Below are 16,601 nucleotides of genomic sequence, written 5' to 3'. Positions count from 1 at the left end.
CCTCTTTGTCTTACTGAAACAACCGTAATCTTCCTGAAGCACATTTTATTATAAATATCACAGCATAGCAGCTACTATACCATATTAATTAGACGACACTCGTTATCTGCCTACAATTGGGAAAGTAAAATTTTCATTCATCGTCCTTACAGATTTCGGCATCGAACTGTTCGGCTTTCAATATTTGTACGACAGTTACCGTAGCATTTTCATCGTCGAACTGGCACGATACCATTACATTTGATATTTGAAACGTAAATAATTGTGACCCATGCTTTGTACGTAAGTAAATGGATCGAGGATCCTGACTGAGAATTTGTTTGATGTCATTCTGTTTAGACAAAAATTATTTACAATTTTTGAAAGATATTTGCGTAGATCAGTTGCAGTGTTCTTTTACCTTATTCATTTCTAATTGACTGAGTTGGTCAGATGATCGATCGGTAAAAATGACAGTTAGTGTTGATGGTTTGTCTATCCAATTCGGAACTTTAACGGATGAACTAGAAGCAGCTGGTAGCTGGTTTGTTGCAACTCCGAAGTTTTCTTCGCCATCTGGTTCCTCTCTGTCGGAGGAAGTTGTACTTTCATTACGATGCTCTATTGAACGTTCTGCAAAGAGTCATAAAAATGTCGTTAACAAGAGCAGTCGATTGAAAAATTGTGCTAAATGTCTCGTAGTACCTAAATTCGTAGCATTAAAGGCTGCTGGACAATCGTAGGCTGGAATGTATGGTTTTATGTCCAAGACTGGCGTTCCTAGAAACGAAACACAAAAATTAATGGGAGCGAAGCAACAAAGCCAAAAAATCTTACCGTCAACCATATCCGTTCCATAAAAATAGACAAATCTGTCGTCAACTTTATCAATTTCTACCAGAGATAAACCGATTGGACATGGCCTGTGCGGAGATCTTGTTGAAAAGACACCAACTCTACTTCCACCCAATCGAGGCGGGGCTACTTTAGCCTTACAGTGCGACTCGTTTCGATGAAAATGATAAATAATCCAAAGGTGTGAAAACGAACTCAGTCCATCCAGCGAATGTTCAGGATTGTTGAAAACATTTTGACTGATTTCTATACGTCCTAAAAGTCTATTTATTGATGGTTGTCTGGGGACAGCCCGTTTACCAGCTGCAAAGACTGTTTTGATGAGTCCAATAGGCTTAAATAGATTTTCGTTGTCGGTGGGAGTCTGTTGGTCAGAGGATCGAATTTCTTCAGATTAATACTTCGATTATAACAACTGTAGCTATACCTCAGAAATGTCCGGTTTGATATTATCGATATTTTTACAACTTTCACATCGATAGTTCTCAATTAAGGTTTTGATGTTTTGAATGTCTTTCTGATGAACATACGTCAAATTTGTTACTTGTTTCCTGCGAACCCAGACATAAGACCCATTAGACCGAAACCATTAATAATGACAAATCAATTGACATAGCAAAGCAGGAATATTACCGGAGATTTTGAATTTCCTTCCGGGCCGTCGATAATTCTTTTCTTAAAGTTTCAACTTCACTCATTTTCGATATGGTTTATAAGGATGGATAAATGAAAACAACTTATTTATTTATTAGATGGGAATTTCACTAAATAATGTGCGAGTTTATGCGCCGATGATTTCGACGAGCTTCTTTGCTGTTACTATAATAACATGATATGTTGTCCACATGAACAGTGACAGATATTGATGTACCTGTGGTTCATTTTATTGCAAAATGTATATTTAACCACGATTAACACTACAGAATTATATTTGTAAGGCTTTCCGTTTGTAACGTGTTAAAATAAGTAAAGTTTTTAGTGCTTTTTTTACTTAGTTACTCTTTTCAGATGATAATTTTCACATGCCTCTCTTTCTCTCTATAAATTTTACTCAAAGATTTTTGATTTATATGAATTTATCACTCGAATGTGATATTGGGAAATGATGTTTCGAAACTAAAGCTCAAACGTAATAGATTTTACTATGCTGGTGCATGTAATAAGGCTATTACATGTATAGGCAATAGTATGTTGTGTTACAAGTATTGTAATGTTGATTTTTTCAGCACTAGACCCAAGTTTTCCTTACGAGCGGAGCGAGTAAGGAAAATTGGGTCGTGTGCTGAAAAAATCTCATTACAATACGTGTAACACATCATGCTTTGTGCCAACCGAGAATTGAAATAGACAAATGCACAAAAATTCAGAATTTTCATTGTAAACAATCACTCTTCGAATTTGATCGATCACGTTGCTTTGCATTTTTTTAAAACGAATGCTGTAATAACTCATACGAATTACATTTCAACACTGGTTTGAGTGTTGTAATAAGCCATGAAAACGGGTGTTGTAATTTTGGACATTTCAATCTAGTTTTCGATATTGAAATCCGTCGTATTTCAATTCTCGGTGGCACAAAAGCCTTTACATCACTCGCATAGTAAAACGTCGTACTACACACGGAAAATAAAGTGATATCTCGTATCACGATGAGTAAATGTACCTCGGGCTAAAGCCCTCGGTTACTTTTACTCATCTGGATACGAGATATCACTTTACTTCCCTTGCATAGTAATGTACTATTAAATATAATCTTTATTTAAATATGCGAAACAAAAGGCTCACAATGATGCAGCCCGTAAAAAAACGATCTTTTCAAAAATCAAAGGTTACAAAACATAAAAATCATCTACTCTATCCGATCCCAAAGTCCCCAAAATACACGCAGCGTTGCCTCTTTGTATCGCAATTGAAATTTTCTGCAATAAATAATCCATTGATCGTGGTTCCCCTGAAGTGGCCTTTATAATTTTTCCTAATTTCTCAATGAATTTCTTTGTTTCAGGTCCCATACAGCCTAAAGTCTCGAAAGCTAGAGGAGTAAACAAATAATTTTCTTTTAAACGCTTATAATGATTGTGTTTAAATCTTTCTGCGTTATCCGCAATCGACCGCTGTTTCTTGCTAGATTCATTAATGTATGAAGGCGTTTGTACAATTCTATTACATTTCTAGTACATTCGTCTTAAATTTGCGATCTATTTTTTTGGGACTGACTTCAATACTGACATTTCATGCAACACTGAGCAACACCAGAGCGAAATTATTTCACGTGAAAATAGAGCGCAAACCGTTTCGTAGCTTCACTATTTCATTCATAGGAAACATCGGTACCGAAAAAAAATGTGGCGCTTCTACAGGCCACCCGATGTTTCCTATGAATAAAATAGTGAAGCTACGAAACGGTTTGGTTGGTTGGTTTATTGTTGACCGAGTCATTTAAAAAAGCAACTCGATTAACATAATTACATCCAATAGAAACAATTATGCTTTGAAAATGAAATGGTTTCCTCTACATAAGTTCATGTAATAACAGATACATAATATAATATCACTCTATTTCACACATTTTACGTTCCCATCACAACTGACACAAATGACACAAATAACAAATGGCTTGGGGAAACGCAGGCTTCGCTCATAACTTTATCGTAGTGTGTTGATGCAACGACTTATTTGTCAGAATCAGTTCTCCACCGTCTGCAAACGTTAGTGGTTCTGTAGATCGTTCGTGATCAATGCTAGTTTGTCGTGTGTGTACTCGTATTTAAAGACAATAATAGTTCAATACAAAGTAGCACTATAAATGGTCAAACAAATGTTGCTGAATATTTAATATATCAAAAAGTAATTCACGATTCTAATGAGAAATACACAACATTGCTAATGACAATGGCGTGAATATTATATTTTATTTTGAAATTCTTATCTATTTATTATGATTGTGTGGCCTTGATAATGTGTCATCTTTCGGTATTTTTCGCATAAACCGTGAAAGTTGAAAGATGAATAAACGCCTTCAATTTTTGGTGGAAATCGGAAACTATTTTTAGGAAACGAGTTTTCACACTATTATTCTTGCCACATCCAGTAAACCGAAGTGGAAGTGATATTACAATTGTTTTGCATAATATTGATTCCACGTTGTATCCAATAATCGTCGCGCTGCATCTTAATCCGATTTAATTATAGGTTGATACGTTCATGTGTATTTCCTATGATTTTCATTCCATTAGTAGAGGGACCTATAAGTAGACTTTCGATGCATTTTGATTTTATCGTAAATTTCAAAACACTTAAAAGCATACATTTTCTACGGTTTATTTGTTTTCAAACAATCAACATTAATGGGAATGAATGATTGTTCATTCACTTATTTATAGTATTTGTACCCATACGATACACACATCCAATGTTGTTTATTCCATATAATTGTTTAGGATTGGCTTTAAATCGATTCAAATTTACATTTTAATTGAATTAAAGGCTCAGAACATACAAGCATAAACAGGTGTTGCATATAAACATTACAGAACTGCAGCATATAAATGTAGAGCTTCGATATACAATACGAATATAGAATTCTATTCTCAAAGTTACATATTTTCGTTTCTGTAATATGTTTACATTGAGATATTTTTGAACACCAACGTTTGATAAAAAGGTAATGGGGAGATAATAAAATAAACTCTGTATCGAATAGACAAATGACATTGAAGTGTGATTTGGGAATTCATTCGACATTATAGAGGTAGAATAATAGTTCAATTTCGACTTATAGCATTGACACCAAAATAATAGCGATGATGAATTTGCACATCTGTAAATTAATTGAATTTATTAATTGCTCGTGTCTATACGGCGTTATAATCAATTGTTAACATATTTATTCAGTATGAAGTAGGTTTCATTAACAAAACCGTTCGTCACTTTTTCACATTTTTAATACGTCCAAAACGATATCTTGATCTATTGTTCACCTGGTAAAAAACTGTTTCCTTTTGTTCATTGAACATTCATTAATCAACCAGGGCCTATTATTGATAACCTTATTCATCAAATTTACTGAAATTTCAATATAATTCGTTTAAAAATTTACAAGTAATATGCCCTCATTCAACATTTACAGTAAATTTCCATTCTATTTTCAAATAAAGTTGTACGACAACAGGAATGCCTTATAATCCAGCCAAAGTTTTACTTTGCAGAAGTCCAATTTCCTGGACTAAAAAAACCTCAGCCCGAAAGAAAGCTATTTTTGTCCCATATTCGTACCATCTCCCATGTTTACAAAACATTTTATTTTCACAATTTTGTTTACCATATTTTGCATTCTTTACAGTTATTATCTAATTAAAATACTTACGTATACGTTCTTTGTGTACCACATGTCGTATCAAAAGCATTTTTCCCGGGTTATCGGTATTTGCCAGAGAGTACAGAGAATTAAGTATTTATTCAAAGCAATTGCATTTTCATATTGGATATGACCCGTATCGTATATGAAACGTATAATTCTTCGTTCTTAGAGTTGACCCTACGTCATCGAAAACGAATGAAACATACATCACGGAGAACTTTTTGAACCTAACAGTCCGATAAGTTCGATAGTCGATTAATGGGTGAAATATTCCAATCGAAAATTTAATGTTTTTTTTATAATATGAGATCCAATTGTACCGTGTATTAACCGTGCAGGCTTCCTTCAATCGAAGTTTTTCAGTCTGCTTGATAACACATCTATTGCTACAGGTTTGATAAACGCGACCAATTATTCTTTTTTTTTCGTTTTATCTTTAGGCAATAAAAACGGCAAACAGAGTGTCACACTATTTTTAGTCAATGACTATTGAATTACTGATTACGGAAAGAACACCGTTGCGTGTGAATAACAGATCAGTCGAAGTTGAAAGTGAAATGAGTGACAACAGCAGTGTTCCGAAGCCAGAAATGGATGATACAAAACGAATTATTCTAAAGTTTGTCATCGACTTTGTTGCGCTGTTACTTGGTAAGTAGTTCAATTTTGTTACATGTGAATAAGTTAAGCCGGGCCGGGGTTAATCTTCTCAGAAATGTTAAGAAAAAAATGGGTTTGATTATGGCGTGAAACCGGTTTTATTGATATTTCTTTGAATTCTCTTTTTTCTTTTTACTTAAAACGGAGACGCTTGTCGTGTACACGTTAACTTTCATTCTTTTCTTATTGTCCTCGCAATTCATTGTTGAAAATATTTCATTGCGTATCTTTTGTGTAATAAAATGTCTTATTTTCGTGTATTTATGACGACAAATTTTTTTTTGTGAAGGGACACCACCCGTGACGATTCATTGAATATTGCCAATAAAAGAAAGGCTTCACTTGACAGTCTTATATTGCATAACATATGTGTCTTACTGATCGTCGTCACATACTTTACTCATTTGTCTATTTTTAGTTTGATATACAACCAAATTCTGAACGAAAAAAATCCAAAAGTTGCATGCGGTTCATTTTAATTTTCGAAAAATTATAAATCTTCTAAACTTTCTACCACTGATACACCTACCACAGAACAAATACTGCGATTTACGACAGAGGTTTTCATTAAAAACGTAAAAGAATTTATAGCTCGACGATCAGGATTGTGAGAATGAGTTATCTTTCATACTGTGTGGTGTTTTGCTTCACTAATTATATAATGTCTGTCCCCATAAATTGCATTTTTACGAAATTGTTATTATATTATTGCTGCAATCATCTGTAAGCCTCAGATTTTGTTACACTCCCTAAACACTCATTAGAAAGTACAATGCTTTGATTCATGAATGCATACATTTATCAGACGGATTGTATACGAACAATATAAGTACAAGGAATAGAATTAAATTAATGAGATAATCGTTTGAAAGAAAGTTTATGTGGAAATGATTTTAAACTTTCTGGTTAAAAATTCCTCTTATTTTGCAATATTTTCACATCGCTTTACTAATTTCAGTTTAGAGAAATTATTTACGAAATATACAACTTCCTTTGCACGTCTCCAGCGTTTTATGTCGGAAAATATTTGTAAAATCTTTCGTTCGGTATTTCATGGGATCCAGAATTATATATGCGTGGGTGAATGTGTATACTATCCACCACTGTAGTTTATAGTTTATATAATCGAATATTATTCCATGCAACAAAAACATGACTGATGACAGCTGTCTTGGAACAAAAATTACTCAGTATCTAGGGCTCAGTTGAGTTAAATGTTTAGTGTTAGCTTTAACATTTCCATTATCTAAGCCAGAAACATTGCAACATTTTCTATTAAATTGACAAAAAAAAATCCATTTAATACTGAAAGAAAGAGACGCCAACCTTTCCCGTCTGCATTTTTTTCACTATGACTAATGCCTCATTCTTACCTATCAAGTAAACTTTTTTATCAGAGTTAATTGACTCACTTGATAAAAATTCATTGCTCAAAAAAAAGTACCTGCATGAATAGAAGTATTTTACACCGGATATAAAATTGTCGACTCGAAAAAAAGTAACAAAAAAAATGCGTAACATTCACAAAGTATCATTTTTATGACGGTTTCTGTTTGGCGGAATTACTATGGTAATGTGTCTGTGTATCCAACGGACATTATAATATAAATCGTACGTGAAGAACTTATTATGTACACCGACATGTACAACCTATTTACGTTCTAATCTAATCCATTGGGTAAACATTCCATTCCATAAAACCTTTAACTCGCTTATTCAGCGGCATGAACTCTTATTAGTATCGAGGCTCAGTAAATTAACCTGAGATTCAAACTTATGCAATGAACACAATTTAATGTCGGTGTTTTTACCTCTGGTTGTAAAAGTACTTGTTTAACATATTATAAATAAATCCTTTATTTATGGCATAAAATATAAACGAAGATCGGTAAACAGTGAGACTTTAGGGCAGCATCAGGTGCTTTTATGGTTTTACTTAAATGATAAATAGGTTTCTTTAAAAAAAAAGAACCGGTCGGTAAAGAATACTCTTCATAGAAGCAATTTAAACTACAATTTCAACGGAGTACGATGTACGTTTCTTTAGAAATATTTTTCTCCGATTACATGAGGAGGTGTAATAATGCCGTCGAGTTTAGGGGGTATTTTCTTCAATTATTTCGTTTGTCTACCTTTAGCCGTTCTTGTTTAAAGGCGTCGTGGATAGGAACATCTATTTTGATTTAAATTGCCTGTTCAATGATTTCGACTGAAATGTTTTAACGTGAAATCTTATTGCATATACAGCACTTCTACGTTACAATTCATAACGTAAACTTTCACAGCCTGTCTTAACTGAACATTTCCGTGGGGTCTACCGCAAATACAACACAAATTCAATTAAAACTTAAATGTGGTATTATTGGTCATGAAAAATGGAATAAAACTGGACGTTATACACAAGCAGTACACATATGAAAATAAATAAAATTGAAATGTTTTTTTATTTACTTGGGGTAATTCATTTTAATGGATGCAATGCATAAACATAATAATATTTTAAATGTTGATGGTACACTCATAACACAATATTGTTTTGTAGCATTATTCTATGTGCGTTAATCTGTTTGCTTTATTGAGCCGTGAACTGCTTCTGTTAAAACGATTTTAAGTGTTAAAAGTCTGTGAAATTGAATTTTGTAAACTGACTGAGTGCAATGAAGAAATATTGTGCTAAGCCATGTTTAAGTTCATTGAAATTTGTAATTCTTTTTTCCCTCTCTGTACAATGCAATCCTATATAGCTTGAGTTTTAATCGCGCCGTTTTAACGAAATATGTGCACTTCATTTAATATAATTTAACTTGATTTTAAATGCATGGTGCGACTGTGTCGTTTAAACTCTTGGGTCAACATTTTATTTCACAAGCATTTATAAAGTAGAAGATTTTGTTGTTGTTATTATAGCAGAACCAATGACAAATATTTCAACACACATTCATAAAATGTATAATGTCCCAGTCCCCGATGCATTTGTTGTATTAAATTAAATTACTGCGTTATTATGTGTGAGATTCAAATTTCTCTAATATTCTGTCTTAGTTACGAGCAGACTTGTAAATCTGGTTATTCATAAATCGGGTTAATTGAATCATTCAAATCTGTTCATTTCCTATTATCCATGAAATGTAGTAAGTCTCAGATGAGAAAAGTATCCCTTTCGCAATAATGTATTAGGAATTGGTGTTAGATATTAGATATTTCGTCAGTTGATTGTGTGAATTCGACATGATATTCCGATCGACCAAATACAAAATTATTGAACAAATTTACAACTTTTCAAATAGGAAGCACGAAAGAATTTTATTTCATAACAGTAGGTAAATTCATCTCAGATGCCCAATAGTGTGAACGCTCATAAATATCTGAAAGTGTTTACAATTTTTAAAAAAATTAGAAAAAGAGATGCCAAGATTGCGACTGGCTACTTAACCTGTCACAGACGGCAAAAATTTTAACAGTTTTACTATTTTCAAACTATTACTTCATTTAATGATCGAAGTTTTTCAGAGACTGGTTTCAGAAAACTATTACTTCATTTGTTATGAACATGCTTTTCTCTATATAAGACCTCATTAGTCATTAGCTTGTCGTTTATTATTGCTGTCGTTGTCGATAAACAACGTCTGTAACAGGTTAATATTGTTTGACACCCTTTCCATTGAACATTTATGCATGACTTTTTCTAATAGATTCAATAACCCCAGTCGATGAACTCTCGCAAACATTTAAATAGCCACACCCCCCCTGAACAAAAATAAAGTTTTACCGAAATGCACCCAAAAATTGATCGCTGTTCTGAATAGAGGGACCCTAGGGGAGTTCAAAACGATGGTCCGTTAAGCTGGACCAGATGCTTCCCCACACCCATACAACTAAGGAAAAAATTGTATGGGCTGGGGAAGCATCTGGTCCAGCTTAACGGACCATCGTTTTGAACTCCCCTAGGGTCCCTCTATTCAGAACAGCGATCAATTTTTGGGTGCATTTCGGTAAAACTTTATTTTTGTTCAGGGCGGGTGTGATAGCTAATTGTGATTAGAATGTTGGTTCTTTCTTAATGAAAAAAAATCACAAATCAATTAAAACCCTATGATTACTCACTATTCGGATATTAATAACAATGCAAGTATTGATGAAAGTTTTATAATCACATTCATAAACGGTTGGGATGGTCTCTAGATGTAATACTTTCCTATTTGGAACAGGTAGTAAGGCGACAGTCTAGCATGCTATAAAACGTACAGTTCAACCTTAATTTCATCCACTTTACTACACGTGTAGATGTGTTTACGGCACGTCAAAAACTAAAAGAACCTAAAAAGAACACCAAAATAAATATTTGATTATTTGTCGGTTCCTTTGAAGATCCTTTTTCAATATTTTCATTACACGATACTTCCTTTATTGTGTGGGTTATCTTAAAATGCATGGCTAAATACCTGTATGTCATGAAAAACAGCAAATCAACGGACCAATTACTTGCAATAAAAATTTTCAAATGACTAGTCGCCTCTCTTTTGCTAAAACCATTTTGTTACAAGTTAAGGATAATAATTTCTTATCGACTGTATGATGCACCTCTTGCATTCATAACTCTAGTCACCATTATCTAGGTATTTACGACTCCTACTTCGAGAAATCACTTGCGCATTTCTTGAGAATTGAGGATTGATAGCTCTGAAGAGGTGGTAACTTACAAAGGCCTGTTAACTCTCGAAGATTTTCTATTTTCGTTTTAAGAGCGATGAACCTTTTGCAAATTTATAGCCTAGGCGGAAAAATATTCGTTTTTTATGATTTCTCTGAACCAAAATCTTTTTTTGAAAAAGTAAAACCATTAAAGCACTCAAAAAAATGCTACCTTTAAAGGAACAATTGTTTTGTGGGTGATAACTTATCCGCTTTGGAGAAACCTTTGCAGATTGTATAAATTTATGTAATTCTGCACAGATTTAGAGTAGAATAGGTTATCACCCACAAACGATTTTTTCCTGTAAAAGTAACACATTTCTGCGTGCTGCGTGGCACCGGTACTTAGCTAAAATTTTAGCCTACATTTGTGTGCGTCCTATTTCGTTTTTGATGATATCTTTCCATCAGAATCCTTTTTCAAAAATGTACGACCGCAATTCCAACCACGAATGTGGTAGCTTTCAACAGAAAATACATTTGGTTGTAGTCGCTTGACCACCTCTGAGAAAAGTGAGCAGTTTAACGAAATTTTCATAAACTACTCACGTTTCTCAGAGCCGGTCAAACTGCTACAACCAAATGTGTTTTCTGTTGAAAGCTACCACATTCGTGGTCGGAATTGCGGTCGAACATTTATCAAAAGGATTCTGATGGAAAGATATCATCAAAAGTAAACTAAAATCCAACTAAACTAAAGATGACAAGAATAAGCGATGTTCTCCTGGCCTATATTTGGTTATTTTCTTTGATAAATTGTTGGTAAATTTGGAAATCTTGGGTAAATTTTTGAACTTTTGGCTAGAAATGATTGATTTTGTATCAAACATTAGAAGAAAACAATTAATACACAAATGTAGCAATAGATCTAATGATTTTGTTATGATGCGCCTAAAAGGTTCTGCCACATGTGTTCGAAAAAAATTCAGTGGAACAATCTTCGTAATCGAATTAATTAATTTACTATTATTTCAGTTGGTCTACCAATTTTGGCCTTTTTCATTTGGGGCAATCCATACGAGCGAGGTTTTTTCTGTGACGATGAATCACTCATGCATCCATTCCACGAATCTACCGTGAAAAATTATTATTTATACATCGTTGGTCTGATACTTCCAATTATTTTAGTAAGTGAATCTTCCCATTGTCAATTAGGAAACAGATTGGGTAACATTTTCACTGTATTTCTAGATTATCGTTACCGAGACCATACAAACTAAGGTGAATAGGCTGAATTCGCTAAGAAATTTAAATGTATTCGGTCGAAGCATTCCGAATTGGATACCAAATGCATATAAACAAGTTGGAGTTTTTGGTTTCGGTGCAGCTGCTAGTCAATTGTAAACCATTTTTACTCTACCGTTATTGAATTTTTATAACTTTTTTGTGTTATTTTCAGAGCAACTGACATTGGAAAATATACGATTGGTAGACTGCGTCCACACTTCATCGATGTTAGTAAACTATAATTTTCTTCTAACGATTATTATTACTAAAAATTCCCTTCATTTTAGGTGTGCCAACCGCAGATGATGGATGGAACAAACTGCTCAAATCCAATCAACATTGGCAGATACATTGAAGACTTTACCTGTCTCGGAATTGGGTCAAACACTCGAATGTTGAAAGAGATGCGTCTATCATTTCCAAGTGGACATGCATCCTTTTCCGCGTATACCATGATTTATTGTGCCGTACGTAATTTGCATTACATTGAATAATCAAATTAATAACTTTTTATAAATATTCCAGATATACTTGCAAGCTCGTATGACATGGCGAGGATCAAAGTTGTTGAAGCATTTTATCCAATTTGTTTTGGTATTACTCTCATGGTATACTTGTATGACAAGAATATCCGGTAAAAATTTCTATATTTCGTTGAATTTGGCTGAGGAATAACAAATTTCCCATTTTAGATTATAAGCATCACTGGAGCGATGTCTTAGCTGGTGCTACATTGGGAACATTCTGTGCATTAATTGTGGTAAGTTGATTTTATAAATAATTATATATATTCAATCGAAGAAGCGGTAGACCTTGCTTTTAGACAATAATGTGTTGAGTCGAATCTTGTCTTATTTTTTATCTCTAAGCGTCGGACTGGTTGAGTGCAAAAGTGTACTGAGAATTACTTTCAAAAGAAAATTGTTTCACAAAAATTCGGATTTTCGGTGAGCTTGAAAAAAGTCTAAATAAAAAAGTCGTTGCATACGAAATTTTTTTCTGGATAATTATTTAGGGCCATGCGACGAGTTTATATCAATTATTAGCAAAAAAAAGTTACGGGACTTTTTTGAGAAAAGTCAATTTGAAAATATTGCCAACCCTACTGAAAGTTTTTGACTTGTGAAAGTCAATATATTTTGATGCCACATTCACCACTTGATAGCCTCACGTCTTACCTTTCCAACGACACCTCATTTGCTATGATCCGAACTGCATAGACCATGCTATTAGAGGTGACCCACCAATAACTGGTCCTACTCAAAATGTTATTAAATTGATCAAGAAAATATTTTTTTTAGATTTGCGTTTATTTTTGTACAATACGTTAAATATGTTTGATTATATCCATTACTATTGCTTGCCAGTTTACGATTGAGCAAATTCTCAGTGGAAGTTCTTAAATGCCTAAAATAATTTGTCGAATTCTGTGACGCCAATGCATATATAGCACAATGATATCTCTGGCATATGTGAGATGATAACATTACTCTGGAGTGAACTCTTAATAATTTACTTTTAAAATGTCACAAGCAAGTCAGAAAACGCGATCCCCATACGGTCAGTGTAATTCAGTTGCCTAAAATTGAGATTATTTTGTGGAAATGTTGACTCCGTAATCAGGAAATAGTTAGAAATCAAGAAATTGGCTTGAAACAATCGATAAATAACTCGAATGTGGTAAAAGAATAATGCTTTCAGTTAGATCGATTGCGACTTGCGATAGACGAATTCCTAAGTTCATTCGACAGATACTAACTCGAGGGGTGAACCACTCTGAAATAATCACTAAATAATCCAAATAATCACCAAATAATTCAAAATAATGCCAAATAATCCAAATAATCACCAAATAATCCAAATAATCAGATAATCCAAATAATCAAAATAATCCACTTGTCATTTAGCAAATACCATCCAACATGTTCAGTTTCGAGGCCACTTCCATAATATGACGAACAAATGAATAATAACAAGTTTTGAAGCGTGCGGTAGCCTCAAGAGTGACTCAAACGTCCTAAAAAAAAATCTCAAATAATCACTAGATAATCACCAAATAATCCTCGAAATAATCACGAAATATATTTATATTTTCTTCTTTGCTCCAAGTTTTTCCTCAAAGTCCAAATTAACGTATTAACGTATTAGGGTAACCAAAGAAGTTATTTGAAGCTTACAGCGTGTAAAATACGTCAAAAAATTGAAAAATCAAGTTTCGTGTCATTATTGACCTGAGGTTCGCCTCATATCAACAAACTTTACACGAAAACAGGACTTTTAGACTTTTTATCAGTAGTTACAATTGTTAAAAGTTTCCTATGTGCAGAATGAGCACCAGCTGAATATCACCAGCTGGATCTACTAACACACACTTATTGTATGATAAACAATCAAAACACATTTTTAACAATGTGTTTACTTCATTCATACGTGTTATGTGCGCGCATAGATGACGTTAACGTAGAAATGAACTGTGTATAGGTTGTCTTTGAATTGTTTACAATACAAAGTGTTTTTGTTTGTACACCAGCTGGTGATATTCAGCTGGTGCTCATTATGCACATAGGAAACTTTTAGCAATTGTATGTAAATTTTGAAATATTATTTTGAGATTATTTGGTGATTATTTGGGTACAAATAACACATTGAAATTAATTGCGGCTTGCCAACTTCCAGCACCCTGGACTTTACTTAAATAGTCGAGGAATGCCTCCAAATAAATTTCTAAAAACCCAAAACTGAATTTTAGATTTTTAGAAATTTATTTGGAAGCATTCCACGACTATTTAAGTAAAGTCCAGGGTGCCGAAAGTTAACAAGCCGCAATTATTTTGAATGTGATAATCGCCAAATAATCCAAATAATCACCAAATAATCCTTCGAAAAAAAGAGTGTTTCACCCCTCGTACTAACTACCCTTTCGTCATTAAAACTAGGACCAAGACGATGTCTCGTATGTGTAATGCTATGTTAAGCATATAAGGTCAACACGAGCAAATTGTGTCTCATATTTCTGCAAGTGAGAACCATCAGACGAATGTTTGGTCCGATTGATCGGACATTTTCCTCTCTCTCTCTCTCTCTCTCTCTCTCTTAGAAATTAATTTCCAATTATTCCCCCTTGTTTTTAGTTAGGTCAGGTGAGGTGTTGAAAAATTACCTGACCTGAGCCTGAATTGCCAGGTCAGGCTCAATTTGACTGTGGTCGATCATTGTCAAGCTATCCCCAGGTATAAATTCTCATGAGCTCAGTTATATAAATCATGTCTAAAAGTATCATTCCCATCAGTAAATGTTTATTTTTTATTATTTTCAGTCAAACTTCGTAGCCAATCTGTTTGTCGACAAACAGCAGCGCCTATTGCCGGAACGAAATTACGAAATTAAAACGTCTCCATAAAGGCAGGATACTGTGTACGCAAGTGTTATCGTAGTGTGTTATTTAGATTTTGTGCCTATTTATTGGATATATTATGTGAAAAGATTGAAGTTTGTTGTTTCGATGTAATTTGAAGTGCTTTTCTTAACAATGTGTAAATTAGAATATAGTCTGATACTGCAACACCTTTCATTGTAAAATCTGCGTACCTGGACCACCATTAATTCCTAGAATTTTACAAAGTTCTTCGAATATTTTTGTTTAGTTATTCTCTAAAACTCTAAAAATGCTGCCCGTAGAAATCTGGGGATTTTAGTAGTCATCTTACGCAGATTTAACAATAACTTTAAGAATAATTTTTGACCAATTAATAAGCAGTAAGTTTTTTGCATTTATTTTATAGAAGTTAATTGAGTTATGAACACTATATATTCTCAAAAGCTATTTACTTACTCTTAGGGAATATTTGCAATGAATATACATTGTGCAATTTCTACTAAACATCACAAAAGTCGTAACCTGTTACAGACGGCTGTCATATGTTGTCGACCACGACAGCAAGAATAACTGATGAGGCCTTATACAGCAAAAATCATGTTCAAAACAAATGAAGTAAAAGATTTCTAAAATCATTCTCTGAAAATTTTCGATCGAATGAAGTCATATTTTGAATAGTAAAACATTTAATATGCCTGCCGTCTGTGACAGGTTAAAATATATCGATTTCACCGTTGAATGTCAATCATAAATCCTATCGAGCTTCAACACATAAATTGATAGTTTCTCTGGAATGTATTGTAAAATACTTCTTTACATATAACATTGATACAATTTGACATGAAAATAGCCGGTCGCTAGGGAACATTTTTTCCATTAGAATTACAGTACAACATTTTGATATTGACGGCTGATATCGTTAAAATATCAGGTCACAAAGGAGATAACTGATAAGTTGATTAAAACTTCTTCAAATTCAGTGCATTCAATATTAAATTAATTGATTTAAAATGAGCGCAAGCGCTCGTCTAGGCATCTGCTATCGACAATGACAAGAAGAATAAACGATGAGCCCTGGCAAGCGCTCTCTTATTTATGATAAAAAGATTGATTGAATTTGTATTAAAATCATAAACCACTGAAGTAACAGGTTATTAATGATCTTTTGTTCCATTGCGATGCGCTTGCCGTTCCTAAAAGGTTAAAAGATGAAAAATAAATTTACGTACAGCAATAAAATTGCCTCTGCTGTACATATAATCTGGTTCCTAACTTGTATCTAAACTAGAATTTTTGCGCGTACGATGTATTGTTAATCTCGGCTTTGCCTCGGGTTAACAATTTTCACATCTATTGCGCAAAATTTCCATTTGGGCACATGTAATAAAATAGGTATTGATAAAATGAAAATTGATGCTGGATTTAAAAATATTTTGTATCGACATAAGACTA

General features: G+C 33.5%; 2 protein-coding genes across 2 annotated transcripts; one reads left to right on the top strand and one right to left on the bottom strand.

Moving 5' to 3' along the window:
* Window positions 1-28: 28 nt before the first annotated feature.
* On the bottom strand, window positions 29-1,664 carry LOC119081556 (tRNA (adenine(37)-N6)-methyltransferase). The gene is made up of 6 exons (XM_037190586.1): window positions 1,468-1,664; window positions 1,262-1,385; window positions 817-1,198; window positions 685-759; window positions 401-612; window positions 29-331 (listed from the first exon to the last, which is right to left on the bottom strand). The coding sequence occupies exons 1-6, from the start codon at window positions 1,530-1,532 to the stop codon at window positions 134-136; spliced, it is 1,056 nt and encodes a 351-aa protein (XP_037046481.1). The 5' UTR covers window positions 1,533-1,664; the 3' UTR covers window positions 29-133.
* Window positions 1,665-3,515: 1,851 nt separating this feature from the next.
* Window positions 3,516-15,665, top strand: LOC119081553 (putative phosphatidate phosphatase). Its single transcript, XM_037190578.1, has 9 exons — window positions 3,516-3,681; window positions 5,635-5,845; window positions 11,522-11,673; window positions 11,738-11,886; window positions 11,946-12,000; window positions 12,061-12,240; window positions 12,299-12,407; window positions 12,466-12,533; window positions 15,090-15,665. Exons 2-9 carry the CDS (start codon window positions 5,677-5,679, stop codon window positions 15,171-15,173), a joined length of 966 nt encoding a protein of 321 aa, XP_037046473.1. The 5' UTR covers window positions 3,516-3,681; window positions 5,635-5,676; the 3' UTR covers window positions 15,174-15,665.
* Window positions 15,666-16,601: the final 936 nt, after the last annotated feature.

Source organism: Bradysia coprophila, unplaced genomic scaffold, assembly GCF_014529535.1.
Source record: "Bradysia coprophila strain Holo2 unplaced genomic scaffold, BU_Bcop_v1 contig_358, whole genome shotgun sequence".
NCBI classification, from domain to species: domain Eukaryota; kingdom Metazoa; phylum Arthropoda; class Insecta; order Diptera; family Sciaridae; genus Bradysia; species Bradysia coprophila.
This window is presented reverse-complemented; position numbering and strand designations above follow the sequence as displayed.